Source organism: Salvia miltiorrhiza, unplaced genomic scaffold (genome assembly GCF_028751815.1).
Source record: "Salvia miltiorrhiza cultivar Shanhuang (shh) unplaced genomic scaffold, IMPLAD_Smil_shh original_scaffold_371, whole genome shotgun sequence".
In the NCBI taxonomy this organism is placed as follows: domain Eukaryota; kingdom Viridiplantae; phylum Streptophyta; class Magnoliopsida; order Lamiales; family Lamiaceae; genus Salvia; species Salvia miltiorrhiza.
In genome coordinates this window covers 236,075-253,370 of record NW_026651536.1, presented here as the reverse complement: position 1 = coordinate 253,370, position 17,296 = coordinate 236,075, and the positions used below count along the sequence as shown (strand labels likewise).

Below are 17,296 nucleotides of genomic sequence, written 5' to 3'. Positions count from 1 at the left end.
AGTATTGTAGGAGATATGACTGTTTTACTACAGTCTACCATATTCGGCAGTTTTGAGCAATCGAAAACTTGGATTTTTGAAAAATAGTAAATGTTGTCAAACGGAGCTCAAATTTTGTGGATATCTAGCTAACACAATAAGGTTAATACCATAAAATGTTGGAAAGCTATATCACACAGGAAGCTTCTTAAATGAATGACTCTTTCCCCTGCTCTCTGAAACTCTCGGTAGTAATGTGCAGTTTCGGTTTTGTATTTTATAAAAATAGTAAACGAAGTCCAAATGACTTGAAATTTTACCGATGTTCTCAAGACTCATGTAGAGACTTGGTATAAAATTTTCAAAGCTTTTTGACATTGAAAAACTGTCGATCACAGTAGGTCAGTGGGCCAACGAAATTCACCAAAATCACATCTCAAACTCTTAAAATACTCAATTCAACATTCCTTCAAGGAAACTCATCAAAGCTCATGTTAAACACATATAACACTCACAAACATTCAAGCACATTATAATGCTCATCATACTCAAATCTTGACTCTCTTCTTACATCATAACTTCAAATCTCTAGTAAAACGTTTCAATGAACGCATCATTAAAATTCTCTTTTCATTTTCATGCACAAAATTACTCAATTATTCAAACATGATCTCATTCATCATATAACTCATTATACACATATAGATACACATGTATGTCATCTTCTTCCTCAAACTAACACTTTTCATTTCATTCAAAATTCTCAATTTAATCATGCCATAGTCCTTTATAAAGTCCAATTAGCATATAGACATCATTAATCCAAACATTGATCTCATAATTCAAAAATACCCAAATCCTAGTAATCTAAACTCAAGCAATTTCACATATAATCAACAACTAGTATACGCCCACTCGTGCGATGCACGACCAATATCGAAATTGAAAGACATGTTATTTATATATATATATATATATATATATATATATATATATATATATATATATATATATATATCCACGACATAATTTCAATAAACAAAACATGAATTTGAAAATATATAAATTTTTATTTTAGTATTTACAATTTTCAAAATAGCAATTAATTGATTTTCATTGATAATGTGTTTAAATATATAAATTCACTTAAATAACACATAGGCAAAAAGTCCTAATTTTTATTAAACTAAACTCTTTGAAATTTTATAAACACACATGGATCTTTAATCTAATCATGGATCTATCAATCTTAACCCATTTATCTCACATATAACCCATCAATTTACAAATTAGAGCATAGATACACATATCCCTAATTTTATTAAACTAACTCATATCAAAATCATCAATTAACATCATATACTCAATTTACTCTATCAATCATCATCATATACATCTCATGGACTCATCTACATCATCAATTCATCATTTTAATCATCGACTCACAATTTCCCAATTTTTTTTGTAAACTAAACTCAATCGACTTTCACATCTCATAGCATATACTTTCACAACACACATCAATCATCAACAAACACCACATAGATCTCATTTTTTTTACCCCAAAATCAAGGAAAGAGAAAGAAAATTTTTGAAGGGTAAAGACCCATTTTTTTTTTTTTTTGAAATTTTTAAGAACAAGGGAGGGGTGATTTTCTTTCTTCAATCTTTCGAGAATACTCACATACAACATCATTCAAGCAAGATTTATGGAATACATGATCACTTACCCAAATTCTTACCAAGACTCACACTTTCTCACTCTAGCTTTGAAGCCCTTCTTCAATGATTCTCTTGAATATAAGTAGCTAGGATGTTTTTATGGAAGATTTTAGAGTGGATTGAGGTGTTTTGTAAAATTTTTGGAAGCTCCGAAGGTCTCTTCAATGGAGGAAAATGGAGGAAAGTGAGAGAAAGAGGGAGAGAGGTGTTGGTCGAAAATGATGAGTGAGTAGTGAGAGAGGATTTTGCAAGATTGTAAATGATCTTGTGATCTTTAAAGAGGATTTTGTAATCTTAAGGAAATATTGGCAATTAATGCCTTGATCTCTCTCTCTCTAATCTCTACACTATCTCTCTAATCTCTACACTCTCTCAATAATCTCTACACTTGGCAAATTGTGGTATTTAGTCACATGGTAGGGAAATTAAAGTAATAGTGTGAGAAGGGTGATCAAAAATAAATCACAAAAACTATGGAAATGTACTAATTAATAAAATACCAATACATAATTATTCATGTGACCACATAAAATAATTATAGCATTAATATTAGTGCAATCACTCAATTATAATATTCCTCTCATAGGAAAAATAATTTTAAAACAAAATATATGCTTGGAAATATTTTCATTAACCGGCATTCTTTGATTTCTCGGTAAAAATAAACTGCACTTGCTTTAGAAACTTAATTAAAATTTCAAGTGCTAATATCCTCAAATAAAAATCATAATAACTTGCTCACAATGACATACGTAACAAAACTCACATAATCAATCAGTCACGTAATTTCACATAATATCACGTCAAAGCAGTCGGCAAACACAGACAAACTAGACGTCTCTCCGACCGATTTTTTTTTTTTACTCTTTCTTTCTCGACTCTATTTCCAACTCATTATTCCTATTTTCTTAATAGGACAGTCAATCTCTCTGACATCTCAGTACTCTCAATAGTGTTAAGACACTATCTCACAACATAGGGAAAAGTACGGGGTGTTACATGTACTATCAAATTTAGATAAAATTCATGACTTCATGCATAATTTAAAATTAAAATTCATGTGGCTTATATAAATACACTTAACTCACCAATTAAAACTTATGCACCACATTTATAAAAATTTTCTTTAACTAAGCACATTAAAACACATATATAACGATCAAATCACATCAGATAAATCAAACCAGTTTTTATTATTAATGGATGCCGAACCCTAATTATTAATAATAAAGCCCTTAATCAGGGATTAAAAGTCGGGGTATGATATACTATCCCCCTTAAAAGAAATTTCGTTCCGAAATTTGTACCACAGGAAATAATTCTGGGTATTTCTCCTTCATGCTAAACTCGAGTTCTCACGTCGCCTCTTCTTGATCATGGTGCTTCCAAAGAACTATTACTAAAGGTATCGACTTATTCCTTAGTACTTTAACTTTCCGATCTAGAATAGATTCGGGTCTCTCCTCATATCAATTGGATTCCTAATTCCAATTTATATACATGAGATTTACTTGAGAATAAGTTCCCTCGTCCTTTTGCGGCGGTTCATTACTCCTACCTCATTCCTAGGGCTCATCTACGGAGTATCCTATTTTCCAAAGACCAAAATGGTCATCAACCCATTTCTTGTTACCTATCACATGCATAACACTTTCTTATGAATCTATCTTAAAACTATCATAGACCAATTAACTTAAGTCCTCGTACTCGAACACTATATTACGGTCTTAGCTTGAACTCTGAATTTCTATCATAATGAGTGGTCGATATCATTTATAGGACAAAGACTAATAATCTCAACTAATTACAATGAGACACAATTATACGAAGCCATAATTTGGGTAGTATACTACATCGGTAGACTAATACTTCTTGGTCTTATCAAACAAGGGAATCTATTATGACAACTCACGAGTTGCAAGGCTCAAACTCAACACAACATCAAAGCAAGGTGTTGTAGAAATTGTTCAAGAGAATCAAAAGAATGACCAGAGGGTATGAAATGATTAACTACTAGGTCGAACAAAATGACCTCGAGTAAGAACCCATCTGGTTTTTCAACCGAAAGTTGAAACACATGGGTTTTCAACCCAAAAGACGTCTACTGAGATTTGGATCATGTGGACTGGCCAGGTCCAACATCATCACCTCCCAGTCACATGGGAAACATCGTCCCGAACTTGGAGAGCCATGAACATACTATACATAACAAAGCATAAGTTCATCATGACAACTAAACTTATCTTAAGGTTCCTTATCCTATTGATCTCAAACCCCAAACCTCTCTTAAGACATATACACACAGACATACGTACACAGGCAAAACACACTATTCTTAAAATCTATCGTGTAGCAAAAGTCGATTCGATGTTCCGTCGCACTTGAACATTCGAACGTAGAGACTATGGTTCAACCTTTGATGCAACGTTTACCTTGAATTCGTCTCGTATTTTCATTCTGTGCTTTTCCTTTACCTCGTACATATCTTTTCATTCCTCTTTGTAGTTCAAAAGAACCATCATTTTCTTAAGGGAGCTGAGACGTTCTAAGTTCTCTTTCATTCTTCTAAATCATTACCTTAAGAATCTAGATTGTAGAGATATCCTACTAATCTAGTAGTCTATGTTCTTTTGAAATTGTGATCATGCATCTTATAGCAATCTATGTTCTCTGGGAAAACATATGTCACTTTTCTATCATTCATCTGATCATAACATCATAGACTGCGAAAATATGCCATGAAAGGCAAAACATTCAACATTTCATCATAACATGCTCTTCACATAAACATATTCATGAAGCATTTTAGAACATTAACATCTTTAAAACGTTGAAACTGCAGTTACCTTCTTTCCTTGATTGAGCACGATGCAATGGAGTGTTGAGCGGTGCCATATGAACCCATGTAAGTATAAAGAATCAAACTAAACTCGACTCTTTAGAATAAGGTTTCTAGGGCCAGAGCGAACGAACCGCTCTGATACCACTCTGTCACAGCCCGCTACCTTTAATGATTATTTAGCCGGGATTATGACTTGGGATGAAAATTAATGAGTGGGAACGGATAGGGACAATTACTTAACATTAAAGTATATGGAAATGTCACTCATAGATAAAATGCTAGGATCATATATGATTATTTGGATACTTATAAAACATACACATAAATGAGAACTGATTAAGGTGGTTTACCCAATAACACGTATAACAACTTCATAACATAGAGCTATCCTAATCAAAGTGTTTTGCAGCGGAAAACGTGTGAGATATACATATGAAGATGTATACTCAAGGTTACATTTCTTGAAATGTCAAAGGAACACCCGCTCAACATCATTCCATTCCATCAGCTGCTCAACCTGCACATTTAGAAATACATGCAGGGCTGAGTATAAAAATACTCAGTGGGCATAGCCGAAAATACATTCATGCATAACATATATATAAATTGAACTGCCATAACAGTAACACACAGGGGTTTTCTTGAAAGACCTGCGCTTACTAAAACATTTCTTTCATTTTCATAAAGTCGATCGGCCGATCATTTTCCTTCATATGATCCATATCTGTTCCTTTCTATCATGCGCCGGGAAGGAGGCCTCCTTACCACGGACGCCAAGACCGGTCGCAAGCGACTCGCGGTCTCCATGAGTGTACACGTTAACCCTAGCTAGCGACCTTTGTCTAGCATAGGATCCCAATTGGATTTCCTTTAAAGTTGGCGAACCAACACAGATAGGATACATATAAAAACATAAACATTTTTGGCAGTCAATCATTTCATTTCATAAACATTTCATTTTCATTTCATAAGAGTCATTTATCATTTGGGCATAATAATAAACTGAAATTAACAGTTAAAATCATCTCATGCATATATTCGTATAAGAGGCCTACGACACGCAGGGGATCTCTATATACGTATAGTAAAAGTAATGCCCACCTGGATAGGCAAAGCCTGAAGATCATAATCACATAAACTCGTCTTGGGAAAGCAGCGCTAATCCCCTTGGTTCATAAAGCCTACAAGAAATTCTATTCTTAATAGGTCTCGTGAAGCTAACTTAAGTCATGGTGTAGTGCTTAACATTCTATTATTCACTTAGCCGGGTTTTCAAAATTTAATGAATAAATAATTAAAAACATTTCTCTTGAGTTAAGAACACCAACAATATTCTTACTCATCTTTCTTTAATAATTGGAATTATAAATAAAACCAATTAAATCATAAATACTTTTATTGCAAAATATAATGCAATTTCATGTCATGCTTAGCATATAATAAGTAATAACTTAAAATATGCACATAATAATAATATGATATTATTATGCAAATTAAAATAATTAATCAAACTTCATAAGTCTAATTAATTAAAATAGTGCAGTCCAATTAAATGGAGAAGCTGCACAGCCCAATGAATAAATTAAAGGCCCAAAGCATTAAATAAAAACATTGGCCCAACTGAAATATAAACAAAACTCGGCCCAAGAAATAAAATAAAAAAAATCGGCCCAAGTCAAGCCCTAGCCCAACTGACTCGGCCCACCATTCAAAGCTCAACCCTAGCCCAACACCCTTTTCTCCCCCTTCCTCATCAATCACGCCTCACACACACTTCAGTCATTCCTCTCTTTCAATTTTCGACTGCACGCCCCTCTCTCCCTCTCACGGTTCACGCCAAACCCCACCGCATCTCTTCTCTCTCCCGAATTCACGGCCGTCGAGGCCCATCTCCGGCGAACAACAGTAGCAGACGAAGCTCACTGCCGCCGCCGAACGCCCTCTGAAACTCCCTCTCTGTCCACTCCCCTCCGTCCGTCACTGGCTGGGCAGCAGCGGCACCACCGCCGCCAAGCCCAGCCTCCCTCATCTCTCTCCGACGAACAGCGGCTGCCAGACCGCCGCCGCCAAGTTCTGACCCAGCCAGCAGAAGACATGCACCCTCGGCTTCACTCTCTCTCTCTCTACGCGCTCTGGCCAGACAGCAGCTCGGAGCCACCGCTGACCGCCGCCTGCCCTCTCTCAACTCCGGCCGATAGCAGCAGCCATACGCTGCCACCATCGCCGATTCCCAGCCCTCAAGCTCTCTGTACCCCCCCTTGTTCTCTCTCCTCCTCGCTGCTCGTCTCCCTCTCGACTGCTCTCACGGCCGCTGGAGCTCGCCGGAGCAACGGCGACAACCACTGCCCCTCGGTTCTCCCTTCTCTCGGCTGAAACAGGCCCGACATCCCACCGCGAAGAGCGGCGCCCGAGCCCTAGCTCCCTCTCTCTCACCGTGGCCGGGCGACAGCAGCGCCGCTGCCGTGCCATGCCTCCGTCCACCTCCCGACTCAATTCACACAGCCACCACACTCGTCTACCCGACTCGACACACCAACAAAACTCAAGACTCTTCTTTCTTCTCTTCTTTTAAAAACAAACATGCTCTGATGTAAAAGTATGAATACATGAATGTCATTTGTCCATTCTCTTATGTGCATAATCTGAAAATACTATATGAAATTTCCTTGCTTGTCTTTGAATAATACTCGAAGAAAATTTATGCAAATGAATTAAAGGTATAATCTTTAACAGAATCTCATGGGTTTTTTTTATGCTGTTGAAAATCTGAAATGATTTGGGTGCTGTGAAGGGTAAGAACATACTTTGATGGTATTAACAATACAAGAGGTTTAAAATAAAACCTTGAGGAGATGATCGGCTGTGTTGCTGGTTCTGCCTGGCTTGGCTGATTACTTCTGGTGTTTAAAGGATCAGAATCGTTCAAGCAAGATTGAGGAGGAGTTTTTACTTAGGATATTTCTTTAAGTTATAGTGCAGTGTTGGGAGACAAGACAGCCTGACTTAACAGAAGTATGGCTAAAAGTTGAGTTGCAAAAGAAGGGAGTAGGTGGGTAGTAGGTGGGTAGTAGGTGGGTGTGGGATAAAATAAAATAAAAAGTCTTCCAAGTTGTACTATGAAAACTGTAATAATTCTTCAGGGTTTGCTAATTAAAAGCTCGTGAAAATACTTGAATGCTAAATTAAATAAATATGCAATGCATATAAATTCAATAACTAAATTTACAAATGTTTTTGTAAATCATTTTTGTTGGAATTAAAAATAAATTCTTTTTCTCAATCCGGCGTGAATCATCTTAAATCTGAGTTCAAAATTATTCTAAACTTAGCTCGAGGAAACGGGGTATTACAAAAAATCACCCTCCAAATACAATATCAGCCATAGGATTGATGAAATAAACGCACCAGATCGTGCCCTAGATCTCACTAAAATTAGGGGGTCTCATTGGAGCGGCCCCCTATATATATATATATATATATATATATATATATATATATATATATAGGGAGAGGTTCAAATAAGAACCACTAAATAAAATTAGAACAGAGAACCATTTTAAACCATTCGATCATCAAGATCTACGGTGGATGCATCATCTTGGTGGATGAATGCAGATCCTGAGTTCGAATCCTGAAGGGAGCGAAAATTTTATTATTTTCGGATGCATTAAATTTAATAGCGAATGCATTAATTTATATAGTAGATGCATTGATTTTAATGGTTCTTATGTTCTCACGATAAGTGTGGTTCTCACAATAACCGCACCCTATATATATATATATATATATATATATATATATATATATATACCTCTTAAAATATAAAATATTAATCATTTTTATCTCTTAGATCATTAAGATATTCGGTTGATTCATCACCTTGTTGGATGAATTTATGATTCTGAGTTCGAATCTTAAAGGTAGCAAAAAAAGTTATTTTCTGCAATTCATATCCGTGAATTCATACATAAAATTCATACATTTTTGCTGATTCGTAATTATTTTTTTTACTGCAGCCCCACCATATGTATATAAATATATAAATATATAGTGATGAAGTCATTCGCCTTTGCGTGATTTAAAGAAAATAACAACATTTCCGATCTAGCATTGGTTATTGATTAAAGCACAAAAATCCATGAGTCAACAATTAGTAAAAAAAACGGTAATTGGTACTCCAAATTGCAAGTAAATGTTGTCTCACCACCACTTGATGTTATTATGTAAATACATATATCCGCCACTAATCAAGGATCGACCCATTCTCCATGGATCCACCACCGCCGCCGTCGTCGGCCAACTCGTCCCCCCGCTCCCGCCACGACGCATGGGATCACGAGCACCCGAAGCTCCGCCTCATGTGCAGCTACGGCGGCCACATCATCCCCCGCCCCCACGACAAATCCCTCTGCTACGTGGGCGGCGACACCCGCATCGTGGTGCTCGACCGCCACTGCTCACTCGCCGACCTCCGCTCCCGCCTCTCCCAAACCCTCCTCAACGGCCGCCGCTTCTCCCTCAAGTACCAGCTCCCCTCCGAGGACCTCGACTCCCTCATCTCCCTCGCCACCGACGACGACCTCGACAACATGATCGAGGAATACGACCGCACCTCCCTCAAGCCGCCCTCCCGCCTCCGCCTCTTCCTCTTCCCCTCCGTGCCCGAGACCGCCGCCTCCATGGGTTCGCTGCTCGACGACTCCAAGTCCGAGACTTGGTTCGTCGACGCTCTCAACGGCTCCGGCCTGCTCCTCCCCCGGGGCCTCTCCGACTCCGCCGCCGCCATCGACACGCTGCTGGCTGTTGATCGCGGCGGCAAGGAGCAGGCGGTGGAGTCGCCGCCGGTGGTGGAGACGAGCTCGTCGTCGGGGTCGAGCTCGTCGTCGCCTTCGATGGCGAATCTGCCGCCCATCAAGGTTAGGGCAGAGGAGTATATGATGGTTGGGTTGGATGAGCAGCTGTCGTCACACATGAGCATTGCTGCTCCGCCGCCGGTTGCCGCAGTCAGATCCGGCGGCGGAGGAGATGATGAGAAATCGGAGAAGTCGGATCATGGCACGGTGGCGCCAACAGGGCTGCGGAAGCCCCCGTTGCCGCTGCAGCCGGTGCAGAGGAAGCTGGTCGATGTTCACAATCTGCCATCGCCGGATTCGAAGCATGCTACTGCCTACAGCTTGCCCTCGCCCGATTCTGTTGCTAGGTAACAAAACTTAGATTCTAACTTTTCACATCAAACTGTGATCTAACAATCTTAGGATAATAATTCTAAGGAAACTTTTCATTCATATATAATTATATTTGTAGCATAGATCTCTACCCACTACCCAATTAGATGCATTTACAATTCATGACTGATAATATATCACTACAAGAAATAGTAGTATTTGTGACAAACTTTTGTGACAAAATCAGATTTTGTTATATTTGTACATTTTATGTGAGGAAATTTAATATCATCACATAAAATTCTTATATTTCAAAACAAAAATAAAAAATGGGGTCATTTTTATATTTATCTTAAAGTTAAAGTCCTCATATGCAAAAAGTAAAAACTAGAATTTATTCTTTTACCTTATTTGTTGATGGTCATTACTCTTGGTGTGCAGCACTCAAGGAGTTTTTGTTTTTTTTTTTTTTTTTTTTTTGATCGGGCAAAGTCATGTTAGATGTTAGTAATTAGTTCCCCATCCACTCCAAGAACCACCTTATCTCTCCATTCACCAAATTCACCTTATATCTCCAATCTCCAATTCGCTCCCAAGAGGGATCGAACCCGGGTCACTTCACTTAAGTGAGGACCCGGTGGCCAGTGGGCTAAGCCCCCTGGTTAGCACTCAAGGAGTTAGTCTACCCAATAGCCCTTTTCACCTTAGAAGTGAAAAAGGTTGCAGCAGGAGATACAATAGTGAAAAAGGTTGCAGCAGGAGAAACAGAGGAACAACCAAATTTGTTTGAGGCAGAGAGAATGGCAAGCAGAGAGAACTTGTTTTGGCAATGCAAAGAACCAACCACCATATTTGATTTGTATATAAAACTGAGCTGTAAAAGTAGGATCATTAGTGAAGTAGGTTTCTCATTCGGATTGGATTTGTAATAGTCTTGTATATATATATATATATATATATATATATATATATATATACATTGTTAAATTGAGGCATTTGTTACAAAATTTCAAGCAGGTATAAATTTTAAAATTAATGGTATATGTTTTATAATTAGGAATGTGATGAAAATAAAGACTATTTGTGAGAAATTTTTACCTTATAATTAGAGGTTTTTGTGATAAAAAAATAAGACTATTTGTGAGGATATTTTTCCTCACATAAGCATGAGACTCTAATGTGAGGAAATCAAGTTTTCCTCACATAATACTTTATGTGAGGACCCTATCGTGACGACTTTGTGACGAATTATTTTTCCTCACATATAGTTTTTTGTGATGAAAATATACCCTTTTGTGACAAAAAAATTCATTGCAAAAACTCAATTTTTTTGTAGTGTATACACGTTTGAGGTTTTTTTTTTTTTCTTCCTTCATTAGGATTTCTGTGATCCTAATTACATATATATGAATCAAGCAAGTTAATTAGCTCAAATTAGAAAAATGATTAGGGTACCCTAAGATATCTAAAGTTCCAATCCATTTTAATAAATTATCATATACTATTTTTATCTATATTATAATTAATTTTCTAGAGTAAATATATCAAAATATCATTTTGCTAATGTAAAGATAAAAATTTATCATAATTTTTTTTGGGTTAATTGCATATAATATCATGAACTTTGCCCGAAATCCATTTTCCCCACGATCTTTAAAAATTTCATTTTTTATCAAATACTTTGACATTTGTTCAATTTCCCCACGATTTTTTTTTCCGATAATCGGAAAAATGACATAGCAGTGACGTAGATTTAATTTTACACGTAAATATATATTAATATTAAATTACACATATAATAGTATTAAATCATAATAAAAAGCCCTAAATTCTTTTAATTTCTCATTTTTATCGGGCAAAACGAAATCAAAGACTGCTTTTGGCGCTAGAAAAAAACGATTGCTTTCCTTTCAACCATCTCTGTCGAAAGGTTGTTCTCCAGACCAATGTGGAAGTCTTCGTGTCGAGGTCTTCCAAACCATTGGAGCCGATTGCTGGCGTTGATTGCTTCGTGTTTCCAGCCATCCAAACCAGTGCGCCGATTGCTGGCGCCGGTGCTTCGTCCATTGGTGGCGCTGATTGGAGAAATGGGGGTTTTAATGTTTAAACTGAAACGCATCGTTTAATTTATTGGAATGGCGTGTGCCGGCGAGTCACATCAGCACCATGTCAATTCCGATTTGAGGGAAAAAAAAATCGTGGGAAAATTGGATAAATGTCAAAGTATTTGATAAAAAAAATGAAATTTTTAAAGATCGTGGAAAAAATAGATTTTGGGCAAAGTTCGTGATATTATATGCAATGAACCCTTCTTTTTTTAATAAAAAAAGTCATTTTTAATTCAGGTGTATTAGACTTAATCTACGGATGTCTTTTTTTTTTTTTTTTATAATCTTAATAACTATATCTTTACAATACAAGTATAGCTATTTATTAGTTCACTATTCTCAAATCCTACATATGTTTCAATTAGATATGACTCAAACTACAATTGATCAAGAGAGTTAATTTACTCGAAATTGAAATCCATCTTAATAGAACAACTATCTTACGCTATTTTAATTATAAAATGTATGTAGCCTAATTCTGGATTTTTTTTGGTTTTTTGTTATAGCGATTGCAGCATGACATCCGGTGGATCCGTATCGATGTACCCCGATGCATCTCAGCAACAGAGCCGAGGTAGTACAATGGATCCGAAGATGATGCAAGATCCTCCTCAACAACAACAATTCATCCCAACAAGCACACACTATATCCACCACCACACACCCTACTACCCTCTCTATCCCCACCACGCAACCGCCGACCCGCACTACCCCATGTACTTGGTGTCTCCCACCCAGCCCTCTTACGACGCCCCCACCGGCCGCCCTTTGCCGCCGCCCAAGCCGGAGATGGCGCCGCCGCCACCCATTATGCACCAGATGGTTCAACTCCCCGCTCATCATTACATCGGCGTCCCGCAAATGCACCCGGCGCCGGCGGCCGCGGCTGCTGGTGGGAATTATGGATATGAGTATTCCCATCATATGCAAGATCAGGCTTATTATGCCCAACAGATGGCCAATGCATCAGCAGCGCCGCCGCCGCCTCAATACCAGACTATGACTCCGGCGGCGGCCGTGATGTTCTCTCAGGCCTCACCTCAGATCTCTCCCGATGGCAATCAGCAACACTCTTGATGCATGGAAAATGGTGAACCACAATAAAAAAAAAAAAATTAAAAGGAAATTAAATAAAGGGTCTTGGATGGATGCTTCAACTTAGTTATTAAAAGATGAGTTTCTTTTGACAAGTATTGGGTTATGTATAAATACTATATATTCTACAAAATGAAATGTAGTGGGTAACTTTTGTCCATGCATGTAATTTAATGAAGTCGTGTAATATTATTTCGTTTCAATTGGTTTTTCTTCTTTCCCTTTTCTTTCCAACTTGTATCGTTTAACTAAACTAGCTGAGATTACCTGAGTCGCAATCTCTTATTTAGCACGATCTATTTATTCTAAATAGTACTAATATATTTGAAAAAAAAGTTATATACTATTAATTGTTGATATATAATTAATCTCAGTAAATGTTTGAAAGTAAGTGTTAGAGTATTGATACTCTATGTTGTATTGTCATTAAGTAGACGGTATCAGAGACGATACAGAGGTGGTATCAGATATGTCAAATTTTTTAGTATAAGCACAAATCTCCTATTTGAAGTATAATTGTTGTATGGATATACTTGTTATAAATCAGATAGGCCACGAATTTATGAAGCACTTGGACTCTTATTTCTTGAAGAATAATTATCAGATTAATAGATCAAGATCATTTAAGCAGAGTCTTCATCAAGCTAGAACTTCTGTTTCCATCTACGACCAGGAAAGGATTGGGCTACAAAATAAGATTGGAGGCTTGAAGTCTATATAAGGAGGCCATATTACATGGAAGATGGTTGGGGATTTTCGTTCTTAATTGCTCTCGCCATGTAGTCGAGTATTCTTGTTCCTGCTAGGTATTCCCCCTGGTCTAGTACCATCTGTAGTACTATTTCTGATATTGTACTTTTTCTTTTTCCTAGCAGAAGAGTGTTGTGAGTTATACACTTGAGCGTACATTGTTAAAGAGTCATATACTCTTATTTATTATTGGTTCTTGTTTCTCGAGGGATTAGGTGGTGTTCGCCGGTGTTCATGCCTAGAAAGTTAGTCGTTGTCTAGCTTTCAGTTATTCGCTGTTGATGAGGTTTTGGGAAGATGTAGAGGCTAAATAAGAGGGTGTCTTATTGTGTAAGTCTTTTGTACATCTTAACTTCATATAATGGATAATTTTCCTGGGCGAGGCCCCCCAGACGTAGGTTGTTTAACCGAACTGGGTTATCATTCGCTGTGTTCTATCTTCCATATATACTCACATTCATTGTTACAACACAACTCACCACATATTTTATGGATTAGTTGGTATTTCAATTGGTATCAGAGCAGGTCACCTAAGTTATCGGTGTTAGATCCTGGTGACACTAATCCATGTGGTATTTTTTTTTAGATGTTTTTGATTTTGAAGTTTGCCTCCCCGACTGTGAAGTTTTCCATGATAATGATAAGAAGCCAAGATGAAAGGAGGATTTTCGTTGCTACTGCTACATTCATCAATTGAATCTATTCAGGGGGAGAAGATTGGAAATAAGGAGTTTTTTTTGGTCAAAAGCGTTTCATGTTTCATGCTCTGCTGTGTTTGTCGCTGATGTTGTATCTCCATGTGTTCTTCGAAGTGTTGCTACAGATGCTGACATTGATGCTGATACTGTTGGTTTGTTTCTCTGTTCACTCTTGATTTGAGGAGGGAGTCTTTGATGTTCATACTCTTTTATTTTGAGTTTGTACTGCCGTTTTGTCATGTGCTGAGTGTATTTTGTTTTGTCTACATAAATGAAAAAGGGGGAGATTGTTAGAGTATTGATACTCTATGTTGTATTGTCATTAAGTAGACAGTATCAGAGGCAGTATCAGATATGTCAAATTTTTTAGGATAAGCACAAATCTCCTATTTGAAGTATAATTGGTTGTATGGATATACTTGTTATAAATCAGATAGCCACGAATTTATGAAGCACTTGGACTCTTATTTCTTGAAGAATAATTATCAGATTAATAGATCAAGATCATCCAAGTAGAGTCCTCATCAAGCTAGAACTCCTGTTTCCATCTACGACCAGGAAAGGGTCAACTTGGGCTACAAGATAAGATTAGAGGCTTGAAGTCTATATAAGGAGGCCATATTTCATGGAAGATGGTTGGGATTTTCGTTCTTAATTGCTCTCGCCATGTAGTCGAGTATTCTTGTTCCTGCTAGGTATTCCCCCTGGTCTAGTACCATCTGTAGTACTATTTCTGATACTGTACTTTTTCTTTTTCCTAGCAGAAGAGTGTTGTGAGTTATTGTACTTTTTCTGATACTGTACTTTTTCTTCAAAACCGTCATTATTGGGCGATTTTTTTGACATATTTAGGTACATAGATGACAGTTTAAAACTATCGTCAACTATGCTTTTCCAAAATTTGAATATAATATTTCCTATTATATTGATTTTCTCCTATTTTTATATTTATAAATATGAATACATTGTATAAAATAACAAAACTAACACATACTAAAAATGCCCATTTAAACATTGATGACAACTAATCATCCAACATTCACAAAATAAGATCCATTGTTTTACAGCATCTCCCAACACCATAATGAACATCTATAAAGCTACACCAAAATACTCCCATGTCCCGCTTCAAGTGTCTTGTTTTTCTTTTTGAGTTTCCCACTTCAAATGTCTTGTTTTCTCTTGTGGAAAAAATTAGTCTCAAAAAGTGAGAACTTTTGGTGCCCACATCACCTTTTCAACTCTACAGCACACCACTTTATAATCTAATTAGTTTTTTCCTAAATAATCATGCCGAAAAGAAATAGGACACTTGAAATGCGACGGAGGGAGTAGTATTTTTCAAATGACAATCTTACATTCAAAACCCACAAGTTATAATAGTTCCATGAATTAGCTTTCAAAAGATCATATCAAGCAAGAACTTCTCCATGTCACATGTCAATTTACAAGTTAAAAAAAAAAAATATTAACAACAACTATAAAGTCATAGATATATTTAATTAAAATTGTAAGGATTAAATTTCACAAACCTCATTAATTACACAAATTGCTCAATCCTCACGAATCTCATTTATCTCATTTTCAAAATACTCACGCTATTGAAATTGCCAACAAACAAGTGAATCACATAAAACGTTCCCACATCATGTAAAATGCTATATAATTAATGAAAAAACTTGTTACCATTGACGTCACAGAAATGAAGTCATCATTTTCACACTCTTTCACTATCTACCATATTATGTAAAAGCCACATTATTTGGAATCAGGTTATTGGGCCCTATATTGGAAAGTTTAATTTTTTTTTTTGATAAGAAAAAGGAATTTGATAAAAACCACCGGTACCAGGGGTACCTAGAGAGTTATACATGAAGAAAGAAAGAAATTTTTTGAGCACCAAAACGAGAAACTAACATCCGTTGCCCAAATTCTGAAAGCTTCGTTCCAACTCCATAGCCTTCCTTTAATTTCCATCACCACCTCCTCATAAGCCCAAGTTTTTCCTTCAAATCTGCTTTCATTGCGTCTCTTCCACAACACCCAGACCGTACAGACCCACAAAGCTCTGAGCAGCTTCCCACTCTTCTTTCCTCTGCCAAGATGTGTAAACCATTCGAAGTGTTGAACCAAACTCCTCGGTCTCGCCGAGGGGAAGCCAGCCCACGCAACAATATCATCCCAAACTTGTTCCGTTTTCGGGCATTCCAGCAGAAAGTGTTCGGCCGTTTCTTCTTTTGACACACATCCATTACACCATAAATCCTCCGTCGTGAGCACTTTCCTCTTAAGAAGGTTGTCACAAGTTGCTAACCTATTTCTCAAGCATCTCCATGCGAACACTCTAGCCTTTTGTGGAACTGGAATCTCCCAAACTTTTGCAAGCTGCTCCTTAAAAGGCTGTGTTGAAGAGTCGGCGTTCCAAGCTGCCGCCAACGAATGGTATGCTGATTTTGTAGAGAACACACCATTTTTTGAAGCTTTCCATGACCATTCGTTATCTTTTCCTGTACAAAGAACAAACTCAGAAAGAAAAGCTGTTAATTCCCCGATCTTCGCCCTCTCTCTGTCAAAAGGTTCTCTCCTCCATCTGAATTGCCACTCCCATTTCCCATCCACCCATCTGCCAGACTCAAAAATAGACTTATCTTTATCAACGCAAAACTGAAAAAGTCTCGGAAAAACAAAGCAAAGAGGTTTGGAGCCCGCCCATCTGTCTTTCCAGAATTTTGTGTCACGGCCATCTCCCACCTTACGCGCCAAATTCCCAAAAAACCATTCCTTTCCCCGCCCACCCCCGGCTGCCACCACCTTAGGCCACCACCCCCCCTTCATGTTGTTGTTACCCGGCCCAATGAGACCCTCTTCCCCCCATTGCTAGGGATGGCAATCGGGTACGACGGGTACGGATAGTGACTATCCATACCCATACCCACG

At 37.5% G+C, this 17,296-nt stretch overlaps 1 protein-coding gene and 1 long non-coding RNA gene across 2 annotated transcripts; both read left to right on the top strand.

Moving 5' to 3' along the window:
- The first annotated feature begins 8,649 nt into the window (after positions 1-8,649).
- Positions 8,650-13,129, top strand: LOC131004312 (protein PAL OF QUIRKY-like). The gene is made up of 2 exons (XM_057930963.1): positions 8,650-9,743; positions 12,323-13,129. Exons 1-2 carry the CDS (start codon positions 8,812-8,814, stop codon positions 12,891-12,893), a joined length of 1,503 nt encoding a protein of 500 aa, XP_057786946.1. The 5' UTR covers positions 8,650-8,811; the 3' UTR covers positions 12,894-13,129.
- Positions 10,173-10,761, top strand: LOC131004313 (uncharacterized). The gene is made up of 2 exons (XR_009094962.1): positions 10,173-10,427; positions 10,458-10,761. It is a non-coding gene; the product is annotated as an uncharacterized LOC131004313 (long non-coding RNA).
- Positions 13,130-17,296: the final 4,167 nt, after the last annotated feature.